Genomic DNA, 23,743 nt, shown 5'->3' on the forward strand with positions numbered 1-23,743 from the left:
GGGTGTTTTATCAAAGTGTTTCATAGTTTTGTTTCACAATAATAATGTTGACTGGTCCATTCGGATACATGACGCAAAGCGACGTCTATAATCATGCTTACCCTTGTTTTTCCGTGTAATATACCCATTACGAATATTTTTATCTTACACATGTGTAAGATACCCTATCAGACAGTTTTGATTGGCCAGACTACACAACCGCAAATCCTGCGCCACTCGCCATTGTTTGTAAACAAATGGTTTAAATCCAACATACTTACCGTAATAATGAAGCGGAAGGACTTCCGGGAGACAAATGGCTTACGAATCATAGTGCCAGAAAGCATCTTGTTCGAAAACTTTCTGATAACAATGTTCCGCCAACCAGATAATGCAGATTACTAGTCACAGAAATATCCAGTCAGTCAACAAATACAGCCACTATAGTGACAAACACCACAAGAACATTTCTAACATCTCCATCGTGACCAACACAAGCAATATGCAATCAATGCCATTTGCTTGCCAATTTAATCAGCTGTAGGTTACCGAAAACACAAATACGAATTCCGCAGCACAGACATCACATTACACATCCCATGGCGGTAGCTACAATAATGAAGGATCAGGGATACTTTTTTATTATGACATTTCTTATGTATCCCTGTAACGCTACAACTCTCTACCATTTAACAACGGGCGAAATGATATACTGTAATAATATGCATTGATGTTGAATAATAATGACAATGTTGTTCAATTTTTATCCGACAGTGATCTGAACTGGATTAAATTTGTCATTAGAGTTGTTATTTTCACATTTAATATATTATGGGTCACAAATACCCTTATACATGTACACAACCAGTTAGATAATTATGTCCCAGATTTACCGATATCAGGATACTTGATAAACAATCGACACTTTAAGTGTTTTATGATAACTTAACATGTTTTTTGGGCATGTTGACATAACTTAATATGTTTTTAATAGTAGGCAATAATATTTTCGTAGCAATTTGAATTTATAACGGAGATAATTTCAAAATTGAGGCCGCGAGGATTCTCTGCGCAAGAACCGCTTGCTACTTTTTGCTGGGATGGTGGACGTCACGACTCTGCCATATTAAAAAAATCGTCAAAAGACTCGTTGACGGCCATTTAGGTGGACTCCCCATGGCGGCTAGAACATCATGTTCTCTGGAAACATTCCTGGTGGAAATTAACTTTTTCAACAGCAACATCCATGCAGTATAGAGTAAGGCTTCGCCGTATTCATCTGCATGTTGTGAAACACCATGTACACCAAGAAAATGCTGCAAAATCATTGTAGAAAGCGACAGCGAATAACTTTTAAATCCGTGCGCACAGAAAACTTGACAGACCGATGTAGGTCACATAAACCGCGTAAATGCATGTACTCTGAGTGTGACGTCATCAAATTGTGAACTTATTGTGTTTTTTTGGTTAAAATCGTTCGTTATTCATGTTGTTGGATATTTTACTACACATTTTTTTTGTATTTGTGACTTGTTAAGCGCTTTATCAGAATTAAAACTTGATAACTGCTAGTTACTTTTGTCATTTTAATTTGGAACTATATATATGGCGCATCGTTGACATTCCACTCTGAGTACTTTGGCTGTCAAACAATCGGTTCAGAAAGTGGAACTAAATTGGTAATAAAAACACCGTTTTAAGCATGTGATAAAAAAGATCTGACACGAGTTGTCATTTAATACAAGAATATTATTAAACTCGTCCATGAGAGTTGTTAGTAAGCTCGCCAGAGGCTCGCTTACTAACAAATTTCATGAACTCGTTTAATAAAATCTTGTATTAAATGACAACTCGTGTCAGATTCTATATATCTTTTATAGTATTATTACTATTAAATATTTAACGCGTTATAAAGACTAAGTGTATACGTATAAAATCTGTGATATGTAACGTTAATTTGATTTCTGTAGCAGACCTTAAAGCTCTGGGGCCGGTTCCATTAAAGGGTCTCGGTCAAGCGTATAAACGACTCAAATGGCAAAAAGGTTGATTATTTTGTCATGTTTCCAATTGCGTGATGATTGTTAATACTTGCAATAGTTCGATTCACCCAGAATTGTAGCAAATTAACGAAAATATCACTCTTATATAGATAAATTTACAACTGACATCAACTAAAAGGGGCTTCTGGCGTTTCCAGCGGAAGCGATTTCGTAGTACCCCCCTCCCCCACCCCCCTTTAAAATCAGCAAATCGTATTATTTGTTTACGTTTATTAGTCAATGTTTAAGATGTTTTTAAAATGCATAAAAAACTCCTCATCCCCATTACCAAATTCAGGAGCCGACAGTTGTATCACAATTATATTCATTATATGAGCAGTGACATTGAGTCTACATATTTGTGATGATACATTTCTCGGTTAATTTCATTTTAAACTAGCATTGCTTATTGAAATATTCCAAGGATGATCGGAGATTTTCGGGTTGGTTGTTCGTTAAATGTACGCTCCGATACAAATCAATTGTGATGCTGTTGAAATAAGTACACATAAACGTTGGTTTAACAACCAAGAATATGCTCAAGTTGCTCATTGGAACGGTGTAATGAACAAACTGATTTTTGTTTAACTAATATTGAGTCTTATTCCATCTGCGATTTGATCTTTTGTCAGCAGTCTTTCATCACTGGTTTGCAGATATTTACGCAAACATTTGCGTATTCCAAGACAATTTTTTTTATAAAAAGTTGGAAAAACGGTAACGAAACTCTTTACGCCTTTTTCCAATTCTCGTTACGCTTTTACTGAGCGTAAATGGGTGTGCGGTATAGGTTTTATTCCACGCATATTGTAGTGACGTCATGTACCGAGCTCAGATTTGGATAATTCGGAACACGATCGGCTATTTCCGAGCTTGCCGTAGATTACCGAGTAGTTACGATTGAGTTCTTGATTTTATAATGGCGAACCCCATGTTGGAAAACCGCACGGGGCTGTAATGTCGCTTGAAAGGGGGCCCAAAGAAAATGGCTGCGCCCATGGGCAAAAACACGTCCATGACTCTGAAAATACACTGACTCTTAATGGCCAGTATTTAACCACAGAATCTCTCGCAGATTGTGAAAGTTCAGTTGCGGATAGGTTAGTGAACCAAGATGGCGTCACAAAGACAGACACAGATGACAATAGTATCTGCGAAAACTTACCCTTTCTCCCTGAGCTTGGGACAGATTGTTTAGATAGTTATGAAAATGCAGTTGTTGAAAATAATGCCGAATGGTTGAAGGCACGCTGTAAGAATTTTGGCCATTTGGAATTCGACATAACACAGCAGTCTGCCGTGGAAGAAGGCATCGAATTTCCTGTAATAGTTCAGACCGATGGATTGGTTTCCTCTTCAGCAAGCCAGAGTAGTCGACCGATCACTACGAATACTTCTCAAGGTGCACAGTACGCGACACCATATTTGACTTTATCGGGAAACAACATAGCTGTTGCTGATACTTCATGGCAAACAGTTGAACCACTTCCGTCTAGCGCAGTTATTGATAGTCGAACAGGTGTCATAGAAAATGATGGCGTTCAAAAACAGCAGATTATATCTTTTGGTAATAGTGAAATAAATCTTGGTGAATTAGATATAAATAGTCTCAAGGCAAATTCCAATATAACAATCCAAGATGGTGTGATAACGATCATAGAAAACTCAGATCAAGATACAAGTGAACTAGAAGATGTCTCAAACCAGCATTTGATAGATAATTCATTTAATAACGCTAGCGTCTTAAATGGAGGCCAATTGTGTACTGTTAAGCCAAGTATGGAAACTGTTATTTTAGACACTAATAATGTAGCACCAGCACAAACTGTATCAGAAAGTTTAGCACTGACAACAATTTCAATAGCTACAGATAATATAAGTAATTCTACAAAGATATTAGTGGACACTAGTCAAGGGCGTCAGCTCTATCATCTGAATATATCAGACTTAAAGAAACTGCAAAATGCAGGTACCCCAGTCTCAAATTCCAGTTCAAGCGATTCGACTACAAATCTCCCATCATGTGTTCCAAGTAAGTTTAATTTATTATTAGAAGCTACTCACAGTTACTGATTATCTTTTATTAAACTCAGTTAACATGGCGTTGGTTGTCATTTAACTATTCAATTGAACAATAAAGGGTTTATATTTTGTCAATAATTAATAGCAAATGGTTGTATAATCCAATAGATAACTTTGACCACTTCTTTCAAACAACTTTTGGCTCTGACGAGTGACCTGGCGGATATTGATATCATTTCAACTTTTACATAAATTGGTGTACATGCTTAATGAATGACATATATTGTTCTGTTCACAGGTTATATCCTGCTAGCAAATCCAGCAAAGGACAAAGAAGACCTGAAAGAGACGACAGTCATACAACCTCAGGTATAGCAAGACCTTAACAAAAAAACGTGCTTTCAACCAGTTACCACAAATATTTTTTATACCCCCACAAACGAAGTTTGAGGGGGTATATAGGAGTGAGCTTGTCGGTCGGTCGGTCGTTCTGTCTGTCAGTCTGTCGGTTTTCATGGTTTCCGGACGATAACTCATGAAAGGCTAGACAGATTTGAAAAAATTTTGGTACACAGGTGTAACATCAGAAGATACAGGCCAAGTTCGATATTGGGGCTGGTGGGGCCAAGGTCAAGGTCACTGTTACTAAAAATAGAAAAATGGTTTCCGGACGATAACTCATGAAAGGCTTGACAGATTTGAAAAATTTTGGTTACACAGGTGTAACATCAGAAGATACAGGTCAAGTTCGATATTGGGGCTGGTGGGGTCAAGGTCACTGTTACTAAAAATAGAAAAACGGTTTCCGGACGATAACTCATGAAAGGCTTGACAGATTTGAAAAAAATTTGGTACACTGGTGTAACATCAGAAGATACAGATCAAGTTCGATATTGGGGCTGGTGGGACCAAGATCAAGGTCACTGTTACTAAAAATAGAAAAACGGTTTCTGGACGATAACTCATGAAAGGCTTAACAGATTTGAACAATTTTGGTACACAGGTGTAACATCAGAAGATACAGATCAAGTACGATATTGGGGCTGGTGGGGTCAAGTTCACTGTTACTAGAAATAGAAAAATGGTTTCCGGACGATAACTCATGAAAGGCTTGACAGATTTGAACATTTTTTGGTACACAGGTGTACATTTCCGAAGATACAGGTCAAGTTCGATATTGGGGCTGGTGGTGCCAAGGTCAAGGTCACTGTTACTAAAAATAGAAAAATGGTTTCTGCTTCATAACTTTAATTGGGCATGAGATATTGTGATGAAACTTGCTGTATAGCCAGCCTCTGTGAAGACAATGCTTGTGATTGAAAATGGGGCCAGTGGAGTAAAGGTTTTTGTGCACTGTTACGAAAATAGAAAAACGGTTTCCGGACAAACAATACATGCATGATAAAAGAAGATGCAGTGTGCAGTAACCTTGGGAGTTATGGCCTCTTTTCAAAGGAATGGTTTGCCATTCCTGTGTCCAGGCGGCATTTGGGGGTATTCGTCACTCCTGTGACAGCTCTAGTTTCTGCAGTATCAAATATGTTGCAAAGGGTTGTAATAATGCTGTTCTGTTTAAAATGAACATTACAACCAGATCAATTACATGTGTATATATACATATATTTATAAGGCCTAAAAATAATAGGTTTGTTTGTTTACGGCTTTGGAAAAATGGTTTGGTACTTGAGGGATTCTTTTATTTTTGTTTGCATGGTCAACAGTACATCAAATTTACGATGATTCTTCTCATTTTAGATCAGAATTACATACATATTCCATTTGAAAACTCCTTTTCACCCTTTTTAATCACTTTTGTTTAAATTTCTTGACCTAATTTTTAGCTCTACTGGCCAAAGGCCAGAATAGCTTATGCGATGGTAATGTGTCCGTAGTATGTGCATCTGTGCGATCGTGCGTTCGTGCATCTGTAAACAATTGCTTGTGAAAACGATACAGTCTTCAGTTTTGATTGTATCTCGATGAAACTTGTACAGTATCTAGATATCCATGAGAGCTGGGTTCCTTTTGAAAACCAGCCAGATCCGCCCATGCAGGCCTAGATTATGGCCCTTGATAGTATAAAAAAATGCTATTGTGTAAACTATTGGTTGTGAACACGATACAGTCTTCAGTTTTGATTGTATCTCAATGAAACTTGTACAGTATTTAGATATCCATTAGAGTTCGGTTCCTTTCGAAAACCAGCCAGATCCGCCCATGAATGCCTATGTTATGGGCCATGAAAGTTTTAAAGAAATGCTCTCTATTTTTAGCCAGGTCTGCATGAGCGAATTCTATTTTTAGCCAAGTTTACATGTACATGTAAATTCAAGTCTAGAGTTAAGGGAGACAATTTTCAAGTCTAGGATTTTGAGAGACAATTTGCTTTTTGCTTCTGCAGTTGATTTTGTGAATTACTCTGCCTTGTTCTTGTTGAAAGCCCAAAGGCATTTTTTAGCTTTAGGTTCTGTAGTTTGTGCATTCATCTTAACAAAATTGGTTGTGAATGTTTAAGTTATGTCATTACTGGCCACACCCAGGGTTCACAGCATTTTTTTTGTCAGTTGACTTTTACTTGGCACATATTAAAAAAGTTCATGCAACTAATCTGCTTACAATACTTTCTGGGCTACGTTTTCAGGTAACCCAAACACAAAACATAAACTATATATCTGTTGCCTTTTACCCATACATACATGCTCTGGATTGATATGACCACAAAAGCCATGCCAGTAGAGCATAGGCCCTTTTGGGTCTCTTGTTTATAATTGAAGCTGTTACAGAATCAGCATGAGGTACAAAGTACTTGTAACTACAAAGTCTACATTATGTTTTTAAAGTTAAATTTTAGCATAAATGATACATCAATCTTTAGTGTATACATAATTGATTGGCTTTTTACTCGAAAGGACCTGGGTCAGCCAACAATCATAGAAGCCAGTGGCAGCAAATCAAAGACACAGACGGTTTACCTGTGCAGCGTTCAAGACTGTGGGAAAATGTTCAAGAACCTTGCTAAACTCAATGTTCATGCCATGACTCACAATGGTGACAGACCTTTCAAGGTATTCATGAAAATCTTCCTTTTTTCAACTTATTAAAAAATGGGTTTTGTTTAGTAACTTTAAGTGTATTTCTTCATTTTAAGCTCGACTATTCAAAGAATAAGGAGAGCTATCCTAATCACCCGAGCGTCGACGTAACCACTTATGTTAAAGTTTTTGTAAGAGTTTTTGTACCACCTCAAATATTTTCAAAGTCCATTGACATCTGGCTTTGAAACTAACTTTGCACACTTGTTCACCATCATGCCCCCAACCTGTACACAAGAGTAGGTAACTCTATCAAGCATTTTGACAAAATAATGCCCCTTTTTCTACTTAGAATTTACGTAAAATTTGCGTACCACCTCAAATATTTTCAAAGTCCATTGACATCTGGCTTTGAAACTTTGCACACTTGTTCACCATCATGTCCCCAACCTGTACACAGGAGGAGGTAACTGTATCAAGCATTTTGACCGATTTATGCCCCTTTTTTGACTTCTGTTAAAGTTTGCATACCACCTCAAATATTTTCCATTCAATTTATGTAAATATCTCAGCACATCATGTATTGCATTGAAATCTAATCTAACAGTGATCCATGCATGTTTCGCCAAAACTTTTCAATCCATACATCGAAAAGTGGCGGAATAGTCGAGCGCGCTGTCTCTGTGACAGCTCTTGTTAATCACTTGCTTAGTTTACACTACATGGATATAATAATGATCTGACATTTGGAATTAGAAATGAGATGCAATTATTATGATGAAATTTAGCCATGAAAGGTGGCTTGTATCACCAATATTAAGATGAAAAACAGATTATGGTTAAAGAAACTTAACATCAGTGGTTCATTTTTCTGTGATTCCTGAATCCTGTACTGATTGTTTTTAATAGGGATGCAAACAAATGGCAAAACTGATATTCGAATATTCAGTAATTCTTTTGATCGAATATTTGAATAATATTCGGATACCAAAATACATATTTTAGAAATTATAGTAAATTACTAATAGTATTCGCTAAAGTAATAGCCGAGGCATTTTAACTCTACTTCGTAGCCAGTACGAGCCTCTGAAATTCCCAATTTTTAAAAAGAAGAAAGCAAAAGATTATGAACAAACAAAAACACCCGAATTATTTCAATTCCACTGCCTTCATATTTGTGAACAACGTTAGATGGATTGCTGGTCAAATGGCGTTATGCTCCTATGGGAGGTCTTTCAGTACGACGAGCAGCTTCGTTCTGGGACTGACCTCTACTAAATAAAGGTGGTCATTGATTTGCGATTTCAGCACAGAAGACAAAACATTGGAGGCTGATTCCTTAAATCCTTAATTGGCATTTAAATTTACCGAAAATTTTTAGATGTCACTTGTCTAATAGCCAATTATTGTAATATTAGAAAGGAATTTTTATAGTACCCAACAATATGTACCTAAATGACATATCACGCGTGTTTAGTGTATTGTCATCACATTCACACCTCTGGCATTATAGGCCAATCGTTGTAAAAATAAGAATAACAAACTTTATACACAACAACAGAGTTGCAAAGTTATTATTATTCTATTTATTCAACAAAAAAAATTTGAATATTCAAATACCAATTCTGACATTCGAATACCAAACGTCTGATCGAATATTTGTTTGCATCCCTAGTTTTGAATGATGACCCCATATTCTTAAACATGTGCAACGGCAGGAATCAGTCAGGGTTGAAAATTACCAATATATAACAACACATACTTGTATTAATTATGTATCTTTGTCCAGTGTCCAGAGCCAGGCTGTGAATGGTCTTTTACCAAGAACTACAAACTGAAGCGGCATATAGAATCTCATATTGGAAACAAGGAATATGAGGTGTGTGTTCAATACAATAACATGCTTAAAAGACTTGTGTGTAATGAATTTGATATTTTGCTTTTACATGCCATGCGTTTATGTTATTGCAATAACAATGAACTGTACATTACACTATGTATTGTTCTGTTCTGTTCATCATCATACTATTTAGTGTTATTATAACAAAAACACTAAGGCTTACTGTTGAATATTAACAGAAAAGCTGTATTAAATTATGTACAATGATTGAAATTCTGAATGGTTCTATTAGTTGCTGTATATTAGATTAGTTTTTGGGTTTAAATCTTATGCCCCTGTGGAAGGGCATAATAATATCTCACCATGCATCTGTTCGATTTTCCGTGTCCAGGCTGTAAGTTTGTCATGCAGGAAGTGATTTTAGAATTACTTTGCGTATGTGTTTAATTCATAAGACATCCCTACCTCAAAGGTCAAGGTCACATATTGATAAATTTACAGGTTTATCATTGTATAATGCTGCTTATATGCATATACAGTCTCACTTGAAGTCAACAGTCATCCGGGTTGGCATATGCTTAAAGTTTATGAAAACTCTTCCTGAATGTAGACATATAAGTAATTGCATAATCATTGAACTGGATGACACATCGGGGGCATTCGTAATTTACTGTGACTACTCTTGTCTTTTGTTCGTTTGTTCAACTAAACTTTATAAAACTGCAACTATATCAATGATTGTAGGTTATCAATGTGAGACACATATGTGATAACAGATTGTCATTTTTGAAAATGAATTAAATTCCATGTGTGTCTGATTTAAGTGTGGCGAGTGTAAGAAGAAATTTACAACCATATACAACCTGAAGACGCATTTAAAGACCCATGATCGGCCATGCACGGAAGAATGTCTTGTTGAGGGGTGTGGTCGGCGATTTCAAACACGCAGGGAGCTTGATAAACACATGAGAACACATGAGGGCATAGAAAAGACATACAAGTAAGTCATTGCTAACTTTTAATAGCTACATTTATAGTGTTTTCTAGTGTCCACATGCTTTGAAAATGCAGGATGAAAAACATTACTCACAGTTTTGGCAGTTTTGACTTCTGTTAGTGATTGCAATGTCATGGAATTTTAATAGTGGGAATGATAAGATTATTATTTGTTGAGAGCCATACTGTGTTATTTCTTAGTGAAAGCATCTTCGGAACCCATGCTGTATTATTCCATTTAATCAACACTATATACAGCAGGAAAATAGGCTTTCGAAACTTTGTAATGCAGAAAAATAGTTCCATTCATTTTCACGTTAAATCTTGTTGCAGATGCCCCCACGAGGGTTGTAACAAGCTGTTCCTGACCCCATACTGTCTGGGCTCGCACCGCCGTGTCCATCAGCTGGAACCCCAGTCGCTCATCTGTAACTTTGAGGGCTGTGGACGCCAGTTTGATAAGATGTGCAGACTTAGGCAACACCAGCGCACGCATACAGGGGAGAAACCGTATACCTGTACTCAACCTGTGAGTAAGATTTTCAGAATAGAGTTATTTCTTGGGGGGTAGAAGCAATATATGATACCTGTACCCACCCTTTTAGTAAGATTTACAGGGTCAGCCTTTGGGGGGAGAAGCCGTTCACCTGTACCCAACCTGTTTGTAAGATTTGTAGTATAGAGTCAGCTCTTATGTTAAGATCTGTTCCTAATGAAAAAGATATTTGTTATGGTTATGGTTGGAATGTTAATTGTTTGATGTAATGGAATTTATAAACATACCAATGTAAGTGGATGCAGTATGAAGAATGTTAATTTCATTTTTAAAAAACCCAGTTAGCTTTGCTTTTATAATAGGTAAAAATTCTCCCTATATAAATCCCCTACACCAATGGGCAAATATAATTATCCTTTTCCTTGTTCACGATTAAACATTCAAGGTTATAACAATTTAGGATTGTCATAGCTACACGTTGTTATGTCCTAAAACATTGGAGTGGGGGTGTCCAACTATAACTGTATTTCAAATTAATTGGAGGCTTTTGACCGTCTGATTGATATCTGTTCCATGATTACCTGTATATACAGAAATATTGGCATTTTAGTGCACCTGTAAAAATGAAAGATTATGTTGTAATATAATGAAAACAAAAACAAAAGCAAAGGTTATTCGGTATTGTTTTGTGAGAATCTTTTTTATAATCATAATGCCATTTGAAAGTTACATGTACATTAACATGTAACCGGTAAGCTAGTTGACTGTTGATAGTCCTCTGGCTCTAAGGACAATGGCTATAGAAACATGAGTGACAGTCGTCACCATGGTAACACATCAGGGCCTGCTGTCCTCAAGTACAGACTGATAGGTAGTATATGTGTTACACATTTGTCTCATATTGATCATAATTCTACTGTACCTCTGTCCTTCAAAACTGAGTTTGTGGCACAGTGGATTTCCTCATTTTTTGAACATAAGTTGTACCTAAAGCGTAATCTTATATTAATCATGAAAGCCTTATTAGCTCTGCATCATCAAAATGTATTGTCAACTACTAACTAGTGTAATCAAAATGTGTGGTGACAAACAATGTTACTACACACCAAACTGGCATAATTAGTTTACATTATTTAAATCCATGTTGGCTTATGTGAAGGTTACAGATGGCATTAATTCCAAAACCCTTGGAGTTTTACTGTAGGCAGAGCATTAGTGTTTTGATGGCAATATCTTTGACTGAAAACAGTTTTGTTTTTGCTGTGACTTTAAACAACAGAAAGATATTATCTGCATGTTTTCCTTAAATTATAAGGGATGTACCTGGGCATTCTCGACAGCCAGCAAGCTGACACGCCACATGACAAAACACACAAACAGCAGAAAGTGGATCTGTAATGTATGTGGGAAAGCGTTCATGCGGTCGGAACATCTCAAGGGTCACATGATTATTCACACTGGCATCAAACCTTTCACCTGTCCAGTTGAAGGTTAGTGAAATACAGGGGCAATTTGTCGGATTGAACAGGTTAAATTGAAAATTATTTCATCGTAATGCATTAATGTTTAGGATTTCTAGCAATACAGCAGAAGTAAAGCAATGAAATTATCTAATCTCAGCATTATTTTTCGCATTGTATTTGCAAATTGAAATTATGTAATGTTTAAAACTGTTGCTGGATGTTGAATTCTATGTCTGGTAATTTGAATGTACAACCTTTATGAGACTTGTTTGATTGCAAATGCAACAACTGGTATAACACATTTGTCTGCACATGGTTTTGCTGATGCCATTGCAACCAAACATACACAGTAACAGTGTTTGTGGGCATAATGTATTGATTAAAATTGATTGTGAGATAAATCATTCAAGGAACATCAGAGCTATGCCCCTAACCATTAAATGCAGTTGGCTTACTTGTTGTTAAGGTATACAGTAGTTGTAGCAATATTAGATGACATTCTTAAGTACGGTATATTATTATATTTTAGGAGATTTATCTTGGGCAATTTGTGTGACATTTCACTTTTTCAAACAAGAGTTATTAAAAAATAGTCTGAAAAATCTGTTGGCTCTTGATCGCTGAATTTTTTTGTGTCAGACTGAAATAACAATAGCAGAATGTTGATAAAATTCATAATGCACATACTCATGTTTAATTTCAAAATATGACCCTTGATTATTCCTGTGTCTAGGCAGCATCTGGAGGTATTCATCACTCCTAAGATAGCTCTAGTTAACCCTTGAGAAGCAATGACATGTTCACTAATCATATCTTTCAGACTGTGGCCAAAAGTTTGTTTCCAAGAGTAGCGTTTATGTTCACATGAAACGGCACAAGCGGGAATCAAAACGGTATGACGACAATGGAGAACGCATAATCGAATACCACTGCCCAATGGAGCAATGTGGATTGTGTTTTGACAACAAGGCGAAATTGCGGGCACACATTCTGAAGCACTTTCCTGGAACTGCCAGGCCAGAAGATGCGGCGTCCATTGACGTCATTCCACTGTTGCATCATGGGATTGGTGCTAAGCAGACTGTAGTTCAGCCCGCAGCTGTTGACGTGAAAGGTAATTGACTTTAATATGTTTTATTGCTTGTGTTTGCAACTTGGGTTGTTAAGAAATACAATGTACAGCTTCTGCACTTGCCATTAAAGTTGGTTGTTGTTATTTCAAATAACATGTGGAATATATTGTTCATTCTTAGTAGCAATCAGCCTAATTTCATGTTTCGTTCAAGATCAAAAATGAAGTTTACTGGTTTCAAAACTAAAAAGAATTGACAAACGTTAAAAAATCTTAATGTACTACCTAACAGTTATTAGTGGTTATTTAACATGAATTCAGACATTTTGTTATTTTTCAGCTTCTAAAGATGGTTTCATGACATTGGATGCTGTAGAGTTCATGGCCACAACAGGTACTACATCTTGTTTGTTGCCTTCTATGAAACTGCTTGCTGTATACGAGTGTCTGACTAAACTAAATACACAACCATGAAAACAGTCTTCTAAGGTCCAGAGCGGTACTAGTTGATTTAAGAATGTCAACATTTGTATCAATAGTAGGAAAATGATTTATGTGTGGCTTATAAAGACAAGGCAATATATTCTTTAATATGTATCTTAATTAAAGGGGCTGTACTCTGTATGATAAAATAGCTAAAAAAAGAGAAAATCGTCGAAAACTGATATAAACTTGGCATCGATGTGTACAATGCATTGAAACTTACTAACTGAAGTACCACATAGTTTACAATTTATTTAAGTTTAGCAGTTATTTCGTATTTTTCCATTAAAAAAGATTACTGGGTATGTCTACCAGGTAGAATTCATTCCTTATGTGTGATTGGCTAGTGGGTGTTATCATGTGATATTACCAGGGTAGGTGTATAGCTTAATTATGTCACCCAATTAGAGTAAGCCATTGTAGCTCAGTGGATATGACGCTGGACTGCAATTTTGGCGACACGGGTTCGAACCCGGTCTCCGACACATTTTTTTTTTACATTTTGGTACCTGTTTTTACAATTATGGTAGCAAAGCGTAACACATTCTATTAGATAATTGTTCTGAGATTCGTTGCAGAAAAAAACTTTTTCTGTTGCCAATCTGGTGTACATTCCCTTTAAATTCATTTTAACCCTACTTGGTGACTTTTTAAAAAAAAAAATCCTTATGGTTTACTACATGTATAACTGTAGTCTAAAGCATGATTCATTGTGAAAATTAATTCAAATATTTATGATAAATAATTAATATTTTTTATTAAATTATGTTCCATCTTTTCCCCTTCAGTGGACAGTACTGATGGTTCAGTGGCTGTAACTCACTACACCAAACCTAAAAAGGAGCCCGAGTCCAAGTGTGACACAACAGAGTCTCGCAGCAAGCAGGGAAAAACTCAGAAAATATTTTCAAAGAAAGGTACATTATTATAACATACTAAAGCCTAGTGCATTAGTGCTGTTATAGTCATAACTTAAGTCAGTGAAATAAGACTTCTGAATTAGCAAGCCCGAAATTTAAAATTCTTGGCAAAAACTTGGCCGAATATTCAACAAAAAATGTTCATTATGTTATGCCATTTTTATATGTCTGCATTTTTTATTGCAAATGATAGACCTGTAGTTAATCTACCTGTGTGTTGTTTCAGAACCGGGAGAGAAAGATCGTCAGGGTTCTGCCCGTACAGATTACAACAGCAACCATAATCTGGTCGAGAAGGCGAAGAAACGGCAGAGGCTACTCCGGGAAAAAGCTGGAATTGATGGTGCGATTTTGTTGTGTTGTCATTTAGTTAAGATGTGTTAATGTTCTTGTGCATGCTTAAATGAGTTTGTCGTTTAAAAGAACAAGATCTTGAGCTGTGTTTGAAGATTTTTTATTTTCCTTTACATGTCAAGTTGAAATGATTTATAAAAGATAATTAAGTACAATGAAAAACTTATTTTCCTTGGTATCAAAATGCAATGTATGTTTAATGAGTTTTGTGTAGGCTAGCATACATTTTTGGTGATGAAAATTAAACTATGGGGAATTAGAGGTAGCCACTCTTGTAATTCTTAGCAATTTATTTTAACAGAAAGTTCAGAGCCCCAGGCCATGGACATGTCACCTACGGAGAATGGAGCTAGCAGTGAGGACTCTGAGAGACTGCGATCACATGGCATAACATTCCGCGACCCTGAGACTGGCGTGCTCTATGTACAGATGCAGCTCTTACAGGTTTGTGGCTATAATATTGCTGTATGTTATTTTGAGGGGTGTCTACAAGACTACAATCTTTTTCAGGTAGTGACTAGTCTTGCAAGTACCCTTCAGTTCATGAACATTAATGTCTTGGACTGTAAGTTCATGTCTCTGACACAGACTGTAAGTTTATGTATTAGACCGAAAGTTCATGTATTAAGACTGTAAGTTCATGAATTCGACTGAGTTTATAAATATCGAAAAAAGAGGACCAACTCTGACCACCACACCAACTCCCAACACACTACCAACTCCCACCACCACATCATGTTTTGACTCTATTTAATCTTCGTAAGGTGAAAGCAACAAAGTATAATGAATTAACCATGGTCATAAAAATAAGCTAAAAATGTAAGACACTTACAAAAAGAGTTTCAAAACAACATTGGTGAAGCAATTATTCAAGATGGATTAAGCATTTCAATCATTAAACCAATCATTATATTCACCATTTTGTTTCAGGATGACCCGCCCCACCCTGACCTGTACTCTGATGATTCAAGTCTCACCCCCCAGCTCGATATGCCCACCATACATGACTCGCACACCTCCGAGTTTGTTGGATCTACAATCAATTTACAGGACCTCGTTGGATGATGTGTTGTGTTTTTTTTTTAATTAAAATTTATATGCTTCGTTGTGATATAAACTCACACATACCACACTTTCGAATTTGTTGGATTTACCATCAATCTTATTATCATATATATCAGGACCTTGTCAGATTATATGGAGTAAGAATTGCACCTCAATGGTGCACAGGGCTATTTAAAAGCTTCCTAATAATTGATATGCAGACATTCAAATTTGTTACAGACACTATTTAACCTTGAAGGGTGCAGGTATGATACATATTTTTGGTTTGCTAAGCTAGATAGGCCTCATTCAAAATGATATTCATTTGAAGCTTGTCTATCTAAAAAGTTGAGGTTTTGTCATAGCCTTGGCGGTGTTGTCATTGCTGGCATGCAAAAACTTTAAACCTTGGCCATAACTCAAAAAAAGTTCATGATTCTTAAATGAAAAGTGGAACACATATTGTTAATTTGTTAGAGATGATATGTTCAGCAAGGCCCATAACTCTGGTTTCAATAATTGTTGAGTGTTTCAACAGAAGACAGCAGACAAACTCTGGTTCAGGAATTATATAAGTTGAGATTTTGTTTGGAGGCTAAGTGCCAAAATATGTAATAACATTATGTATTAAAATTGTATCAACATTGTTGTATCTTTTTGGTGGATGCTTAATGGTGCTTTATAAAATACAGAAGGAGAACATAGATTAGGTGGTAATATTGCCAGTATTAATTGTAATTCTGTGATCATAGCTCATTTGTAGACCCATGTGTTCATTCCATACAGGTATTTTGTAACTGGTTCGGCAAATGTTTTAACTGGCCACAGTTCTTATCTGTTTATTATATTTGATTCTCTTTTATGTGGAAAAAAATAAGTTGGTATAGAAAATTAGATTGTAAACGATAAATGATAAACCATAAATGGTGCTATTGTGTTATTGAGTATTCAATAAGTACAATTATAAATCCATTTAATCCAATTGAAGCATAAATTTACTTCTATCTAGTTATGGTCTTTAACAAAAGTGTTTATTTTTCTGAAGATTCAATTTAAATTAAAGTCAATAGTATCGTTACAATGTTTAAATATTTTTTGTTGTTGTCACGTGAATGATCTTGGATGTCAAATATCAAAGGTTAATCATGGTTACTTGTGTAAAACAGTTGATATGATGTCAGAAAATTGCTCTCAGTTGTAGTGTCATTGAGTAATTCCAAGTACAAAACAGAATGTCCAGAGCATTGTGTAAACTAATGAAAGTTTTGTATGTATATTGCAATTAATGATACTTTAAAGAATTATTGTTTCCGAATTATTGTTTCATCGATATTTTTTAAAACAGGATTTTAGATGAAAGCAGCAGCTTACAAACATGTACGGTACTTGTTATTCAGTTTTTACATTGTGAATACATTTAGATGCTTTTTGTTGTTTTGTTACAAATGTGCTGCTGCTGTTGTTATAGTTTTGTGATATAAGTGTAAGACAAATGAAACAATAAATTGATTAAAAATAAGTTTGCTTCTAAAATCTTTTTACCTGTGACACAGATCTTAAACCTAATTTTCAGGATTGGGATTTGGTATGTTACCATACCTGAGGAATGGAATCAGTTGGCCCTGTCTAAGGAGATATATTCCCCCTTATCATTATCAGACCCCTTTGCAGCCATAGCCCTCTTTGAGTTCATACAAATCTGAATGTGAAGCCCATGTTGGTACTATAACTTGGTAAGTCTTGGTTAAAGGTTTTCTTATTTTCATATCATCTGCAAATAAACACCCTTAGTCCCCTCACCTTCCCAACTTAAGTTGTTGATTTGAAATATTGCTATACAGGCATTTGCTGCTAAGTTTGTTGATTCTCTGAAACGGCTATGTTCAAGCTTTGCAAATTTCCACATCAATGTTGCATACAAATGAATATGGTACATATATTAATTTAATCCTTGTTGAATTCCGGTGTTGTTTAAACTTTTTTTTGCATATATTTTATTGGAATCTAAAATGAACAGATTATAGATAATCATGACCATGATTATATACAGTTATACTCAGGTTGGTGTTGCAATTTAACTAGCTTTAGTGCAAATACCCAATTTGATTACATTATTTGGATTACCGGTATGTGTTGCATGTAAGCCACTATCCACAGGCCACCCAGGCATGAACATATCTCAGAAACAGCCCATGCATTTTGTCAAGGACATCAATGAACTAGTTGATTGTATTCGATGAATTTTAAATGCATTACTATTGCCATTGTTTCAACCTCCATGTAGACAATTTGGTATATATCGCAAATGTGATGCAGTTACAAAGCACCAGAACAAATGCATTAGGCTTTTAATTAAAGGGCTATAGAAGGGGGCTGCACACTGTCCATGTGACTTTCAAACGTATTTGACAGTTGAAACCTTATATAACTTCAATCACAATCCCTAACATTTGCTGTAAAATTTATAATATTCAATTCATTACAGTCCAATACAATGTACCCTTTTCTCCCTTAGCCCCCTGGATCTCTTCTGCAGCTCGGTGCCCTTTTTAAAACTTGGCTACAACCTACAAAATGCATACTATGCCATAGTGATATCCCCTTTATCACCAAGTTCATTGAAATACTACAAATATATCTGATAAAAGATATTTATTTACAAAATACATCACATTAACAATCTCAACATCAGAATTGTAAATAATTTACTTCCAAATAGTCCAGATAGAAAACACAAACGTTCCAACATTTCAGATTCAAAACATATCAAATACAAACTCAAAAATTAATGAAATTTCAAATTTAATCAAAACACTTAAGATTTTATAATTCCATTGTCCACTGTTTGTATGTAAATAAGAACTGATTTATTCCAAAAATGCAGGCACAGAAAATAGTATTGAGGGGATTTCAAGGCTGTCTATGTGGATCCCATCTTGGGGCACTCGGGACTTAAGAAGTTTCGCGGCATCACATAGTTTTCTTGCTTTTCTCTGAAATAGAAGATGGGTGCATGTTTGATAAATGTATGTACCTAAAATTATTGTCAATGATATATTTTAATTGTTATATTGAATCACATTAAACTATGATAAATTCACTGGTCACTGTTATATCAATATGGGCAATGGTCTCATCTTGTTATGACTTAATGTACATGTTTAAAGTACTAAGAGTTGATGCTCCACTCATCTGTTTCTCTCTCTCTAGAGATATATCTCTAGAAAACATTTTAGAAGAGTTATGGGCATTGTTGCACATAATGCATTAAGCATTGAATACAAGTGTCCTAAGTTTCATTTGAACATTTTGAGTGATTTTTCGAGTTGATTCCAATATTAAATAAGACAACACAAAATTGTGTCAAGCTAAACATAAGTAAAACTTACATGTCATATTGAAGGAAGGAGAATACTTCGTTGATCTGTGACTGTGAGATTTCACCATCAATTTGTGCTAGGTAAGTGTAAATATCCTTGAAAAGAGGGAAGGGAATTTTGGCTGATCCACCTTCAGGCTCGGCTGTCAATATCTCGCACACCGTCTTCATGGCCTGTGTGATATTCTGCAAGAAAAAAGGGTTGTTCTTTATGAGAGAAAAGACAAGGTAGAAAAATACACATGAGTACACTGTAGAATATCAGTGTACATGTTAATGAATATTTTTGCTGTGCATCCCAAGCCCTGGGAACCATTATTATTGAACTGTGTATCAGCAGGATGCTTTCTTATGCATTAATTAATTGGACAAAGCTAAGCTTGGGACTCTCAGAATTTTTGCTCAGGACCCATGGCTATAAAATATGTGAGTCCCGAATGATGCACTCAAGCTTACTTGAATCACTGAGTTGTTAATGTGAACGACATGACATTCTCATATCAGTATTTCGATCTTGTTCTTTTTGCAGTTGGGCATTTTCTTAATGCTCAAGCACAGAATGAACAAATTAATAATTCTAAATGATTCTGGCTATCAGTTTCCTTTGGACTTATGATCATACATGAAGTACTTATAGATAGATTGTAATATCAATTAACTGGTTGTTAGCTTTTTTACATTAGTATACAACTTTAATACACAAGCTTAGGCACCATACTTTTAGTTTAGCAAAAAGACTCAACTTTTCTCTTTTAGTTGTTGAACATTAATAAATTGAATAACAATATGGTAGTTTAAATATCGGACTACTCACATCTGCCACAGCGGAGCATGCTAATGCAAAGAATTTATTCCATTCCACATCACCACCAAAACTTCCTATTCTGACCAGATCATCAAACTGTTCTTTTGGAAGCGCCAAATCTGTCCATTTCTCCTCAATTTGTCGCAGAGGAGCTGTCTTTTTTGGCCCAAGCTGAAAGTACAGAAATGTTGTCATTGTTGTTTGGTATGTAACCTTTGATCATTCTCTTTAAATTCAATTTACAGTATGTTTTTTTTTTGTTTCATTTAAAAAATCAATTGCTGTAATTGGTCATCAGGCTTCAATGATGTTCATGAATGATTGAATAAAAGCGTTGGCCCTTTTACAAAAGTTTGGTATAAAAAGATCTGCAACATTTCTCTGCGCAAAGTGTACAGGAGAAGTTGTACCAGTGGGAATTTGTGCCAGATTTGAAGAAGTTGTCCAATATTTTTTTTATATACTTTTTGTTTTGTTTTTTAGTTATAAGACAAACACTGCATGCACTGAGTTTTTGAAATCATGGGCTCAACATGTTGTTCTTGGTAACATACCGGTATATGGGGCAAGTTTCCCAAGTATTGTACAACTTTGCAATAGTAAAACTTTGTGTTGGTACAACTTCTCTTTTTATCTGTGCAAAATACCAATCAAACTAATAGATCTTAATTTTGAATTTCCTTTAGTAAAGGCTTGTACTTTGTTACCCTTGGTCATTGATCATGTTTGAAATGTAGTAACTTTCATCCAGGCAACCAAGTGTTTGATAATTGTTGCCCAAAGGAAACTTATCAAACTGACTGATAGGTACCTGTTTGTTCAGAACTCTGAGAAGGCCAGGGGTGAGCCCAGTGTCTGTCTTTTGTGTTGCAACTGGCATTTCGAGACGCTCCTTAACTGGAGGTGTCTCACCCTTTGACATTGCCTTGAAATACCTGAAAACAAATATATTATTTCTTTTAGATTATTATTAAAGTAAAGAAATTTCAGGCTCTACAACATTAGCCGAAACAGCTTAGGTATCAATTCATTAAATTCCTGATGCCTTTTTTGAAAAAGAAGAGTAGTAAAATATTTCTTGAAGGATAATTAATGTTCAAGTAAACACATTATTGTGATCACCAAACTTACGCAGAAGACCAGCTAAGAACATCTGATGGCTGTGTGCGGATTGCAGCTTTTGTAAATTGCTTTAGGATGTCGGGCAGCTGTGGTGGGATGTTTATCTGCTGGTTGCAGTAAAACGGCTCATCTGGATTCCCTGGCATTCTTCCTTTTGTTCTATAAAATCACTCTTGCAAGACCTGAATTGTTCAAATAATAAATCCAAACCATTCAGTACACATCACTAGAGTACACCTGGTATGTATATGTTAACAGGGTTTACCATGAATTTTTTAGTCTCTGACACAGTGTTATGGTTTAAAAGGATGTAGGTCCCATGTCCACTTGACTACATGCAATTCCTCGCATACACAAAATTAATTGTAACTGAATATATGCTGTTCATGGGACCCATATCAACATATCATAGTAAAATATCAACGTAGCAAGTGTTGGTATGAAAATGAACGAGTACGAACAAAATGGCATAAATTATCCGCTGGAATAAGAAGACGGTCATTTAACCGTATTAGCCATTATTAACGTTTTCTTTAACATTGATTTTATTTCTTTAAAAATACTTGCATAAGCAAAACAAACCTTTTGATAAGCAAATCGACGTTATGTTCCTTTCAAAAATGTAAACAAGCAGAGTGTAGACGATGTTTGTTGTTGTTGGCAACGGCACGCGCATTCATCTGCGCATCTGTCATTCTTTCCGGTATGTTTGATTGCATACAACTAATATTTTTATTGGTAGCGGTTATTCCCCTTTCAGTAGCATTTTAGCCTTTGTTACAATGCAGACAGGCACGAGATTACGCAGCGGGAGCGTACTCTATGTCTTATGCTGACAATGACTCTAGATATGATTACTCTTAAATAACAGTTTGAACACGCAGGAAATGAAAAAAAAATGTTTTCTAAATACCTCTTATATTTCAATATGTGTTATCTATTAACATAATTCACATTAAAATATCACTTCAAATTCATTGCGATTAGGATGGTCGCTAAGCACACTGGCTTCAAATAAAAGAGCTTTGGTCTTGATTCCCTGCCTGGACGCACGTGAGTTTGGTTTGTTGTCAACAGGCAAAACAAGTGAGTTTTCAGCTCTGAGTTGATCCAATTTGAATTATTTGATAAATTCCATTTATTTATGAAAGGGGTTTAACTGTTCAACAATAGATTATAATGCATATAAATCATATCTTGTAACCGTTGAATCTATTTGTGGCAAACATTTTAGCCGCAACTTCTTTAGTTGTGTAACTATTACTGTTGTCTGAATCAAGATCGAGCTGCCTGCACAAAAAGGGATGCATGTTTCTACATGAACAATTTTCAAAAAGTTACAGTATTTAGTTACAGTTAAATTTGACATATCAGACATATCGGTTCCGCCTTATATATTAAAAAAAAACAACCAAGCAAGCAGATTGCTAGCATTCCTTTACCCCAACAAATGTCTCTTCTCAACAAATGGCTGGCCTTTTGGATTCAGACTGAATATGCATAGAGTATCTGCCGCAATACCATACATTCCATATCCAAATATTATACCTACCTACCGAACTTCTTCACTATAGTTTAACTTGCACCAAAGATATGAAGATATTTTTTTTCTATTTGTAGTAACAGTGACCTTGACACCAGGTGCACCCCCTTACATGTAGAATAACTTCAGATAAAGACTAACATCTTCGTGAAGTTAATGGCTCTAACTCAATACCTTTTTAAGGTAAATGTACCTCTAAATTCCATGCTCTATATGCCTAATTGAATTTATGCCAAGGGCAATAACTCTGCTGGACACAACCACAAACAAAACCCTAGATGAACAACTTCACATGCAGGTAAACATTTCGTTAAGTTTCATGACTCTGACTCCTATATAGGAGAAAGGGTGACACATTATTCCATAAGTTATATGCAGTTTTTAAATAAGTCACGGGTCATAAACTGTACTCTGGAGGCAGCCATATGCTTTACCCTAGGATTTTAGTCGTATCTTCAATTAATCTTAAAAATGATATAGTCGTCAATTGAAAAACAACATTGAAGTGTGCTATTTCCTCAACTTCGTGTTCTTTTCTTAATGTTGGTTAAAGTTCATTTCATACAAATATGTAGCAAAATAATGAAATTATGTGACTATGATAATTTCAATTAATGACTAAAATTGAATGAGATGTTTGTTGAAAATGCCTGCAGGTGCACAACTTCACACGCTGGTCAACATTCCTGTAAAATTTGATGACTCTGGCACACACTTTTGGAGATATTTGAGACACATAATTGCATGCTCTTTATGCCGTATTTTCACAAAATCAAGGGCCATAACTTATTGGAAGAAGTGAGCAGTGGAGATACATGCAACTCACTATTTAGGTTGGATGTTCCATATGCTATTTCTAAACTATGTCAAGGGCAATAACTGTGCACTTACTGCGTTCAGGAACACAATGGACGATAAGTTATTTCCTTATTCCATTTTCGAATAAGGAATAAGGAACTAGTGAATTTTTGAAGATATGCATAAAATCACTTCTATGTAATGTGTTTCCCTATTCCTTATTCAAACTCCGAATAAGGAACAGAAACCAAACGATTTAACACTTTTCGACAAAATAACTATGTAGAAGTGGTCTATATAAAAAGTTTTCCGAAATGCATCGTCTATTCAAGTGATTTTTGGTGCTTTTTAAA

The 23,743-nt window shown here is 35.6% G+C and overlaps 2 protein-coding genes across 2 annotated transcripts; one reads left to right on the forward strand and one right to left on the reverse strand.

Annotated features, from left to right (window-relative positions):
• The first annotated feature begins 2,904 nt into the window (after positions 1 to 2,904).
• On the forward strand, positions 2,905 to 17,262 carry LOC128203109 (uncharacterized). Its single transcript, XM_052904383.1, has 13 exons — positions 2,905 to 4,053; positions 4,342 to 4,412; positions 6,953 to 7,108; positions 8,865 to 8,954; positions 9,740 to 9,915; positions 10,245 to 10,440; positions 11,723 to 11,897; positions 12,691 to 12,984; positions 13,283 to 13,336; positions 14,214 to 14,342; positions 14,572 to 14,688; positions 15,001 to 15,143; positions 15,630 to 17,262. Exons 1-13 carry the CDS (start codon positions 2,979 to 2,981, stop codon positions 15,762 to 15,764), a joined length of 2,811 nt encoding a protein of 936 aa, XP_052760343.1. The 5' UTR covers positions 2,905 to 2,978; the 3' UTR covers positions 15,765 to 17,262.
• Positions 17,263 to 18,380: 1,118 nt separating this feature from the next.
• On the reverse strand, positions 18,381 to 21,750 carry LOC128203248 (ropporin-1-like protein). Its single transcript, XM_052904566.1, has 6 exons — positions 21,632 to 21,750; positions 21,059 to 21,231; positions 20,739 to 20,862; positions 19,937 to 20,098; positions 19,133 to 19,308; positions 18,381 to 18,736 (listed from the first exon to the last, which is right to left on the reverse strand). The coding sequence occupies exons 2-6, from the start codon at positions 21,193 to 21,195 to the stop codon at positions 18,664 to 18,666; spliced, it is 672 nt and encodes a 223-aa protein (XP_052760526.1). The 5' UTR covers positions 21,196 to 21,231; positions 21,632 to 21,750; the 3' UTR covers positions 18,381 to 18,663.
• Positions 21,751 to 23,743: the final 1,993 nt, after the last annotated feature.

This window comes from Mya arenaria, chromosome 9 (genome assembly GCF_026914265.1).
Source record: "Mya arenaria isolate MELC-2E11 chromosome 9, ASM2691426v1".
Classification (NCBI taxonomy): Eukaryota; Metazoa; Mollusca; class Bivalvia; order Myida; family Myidae; genus Mya; species Mya arenaria.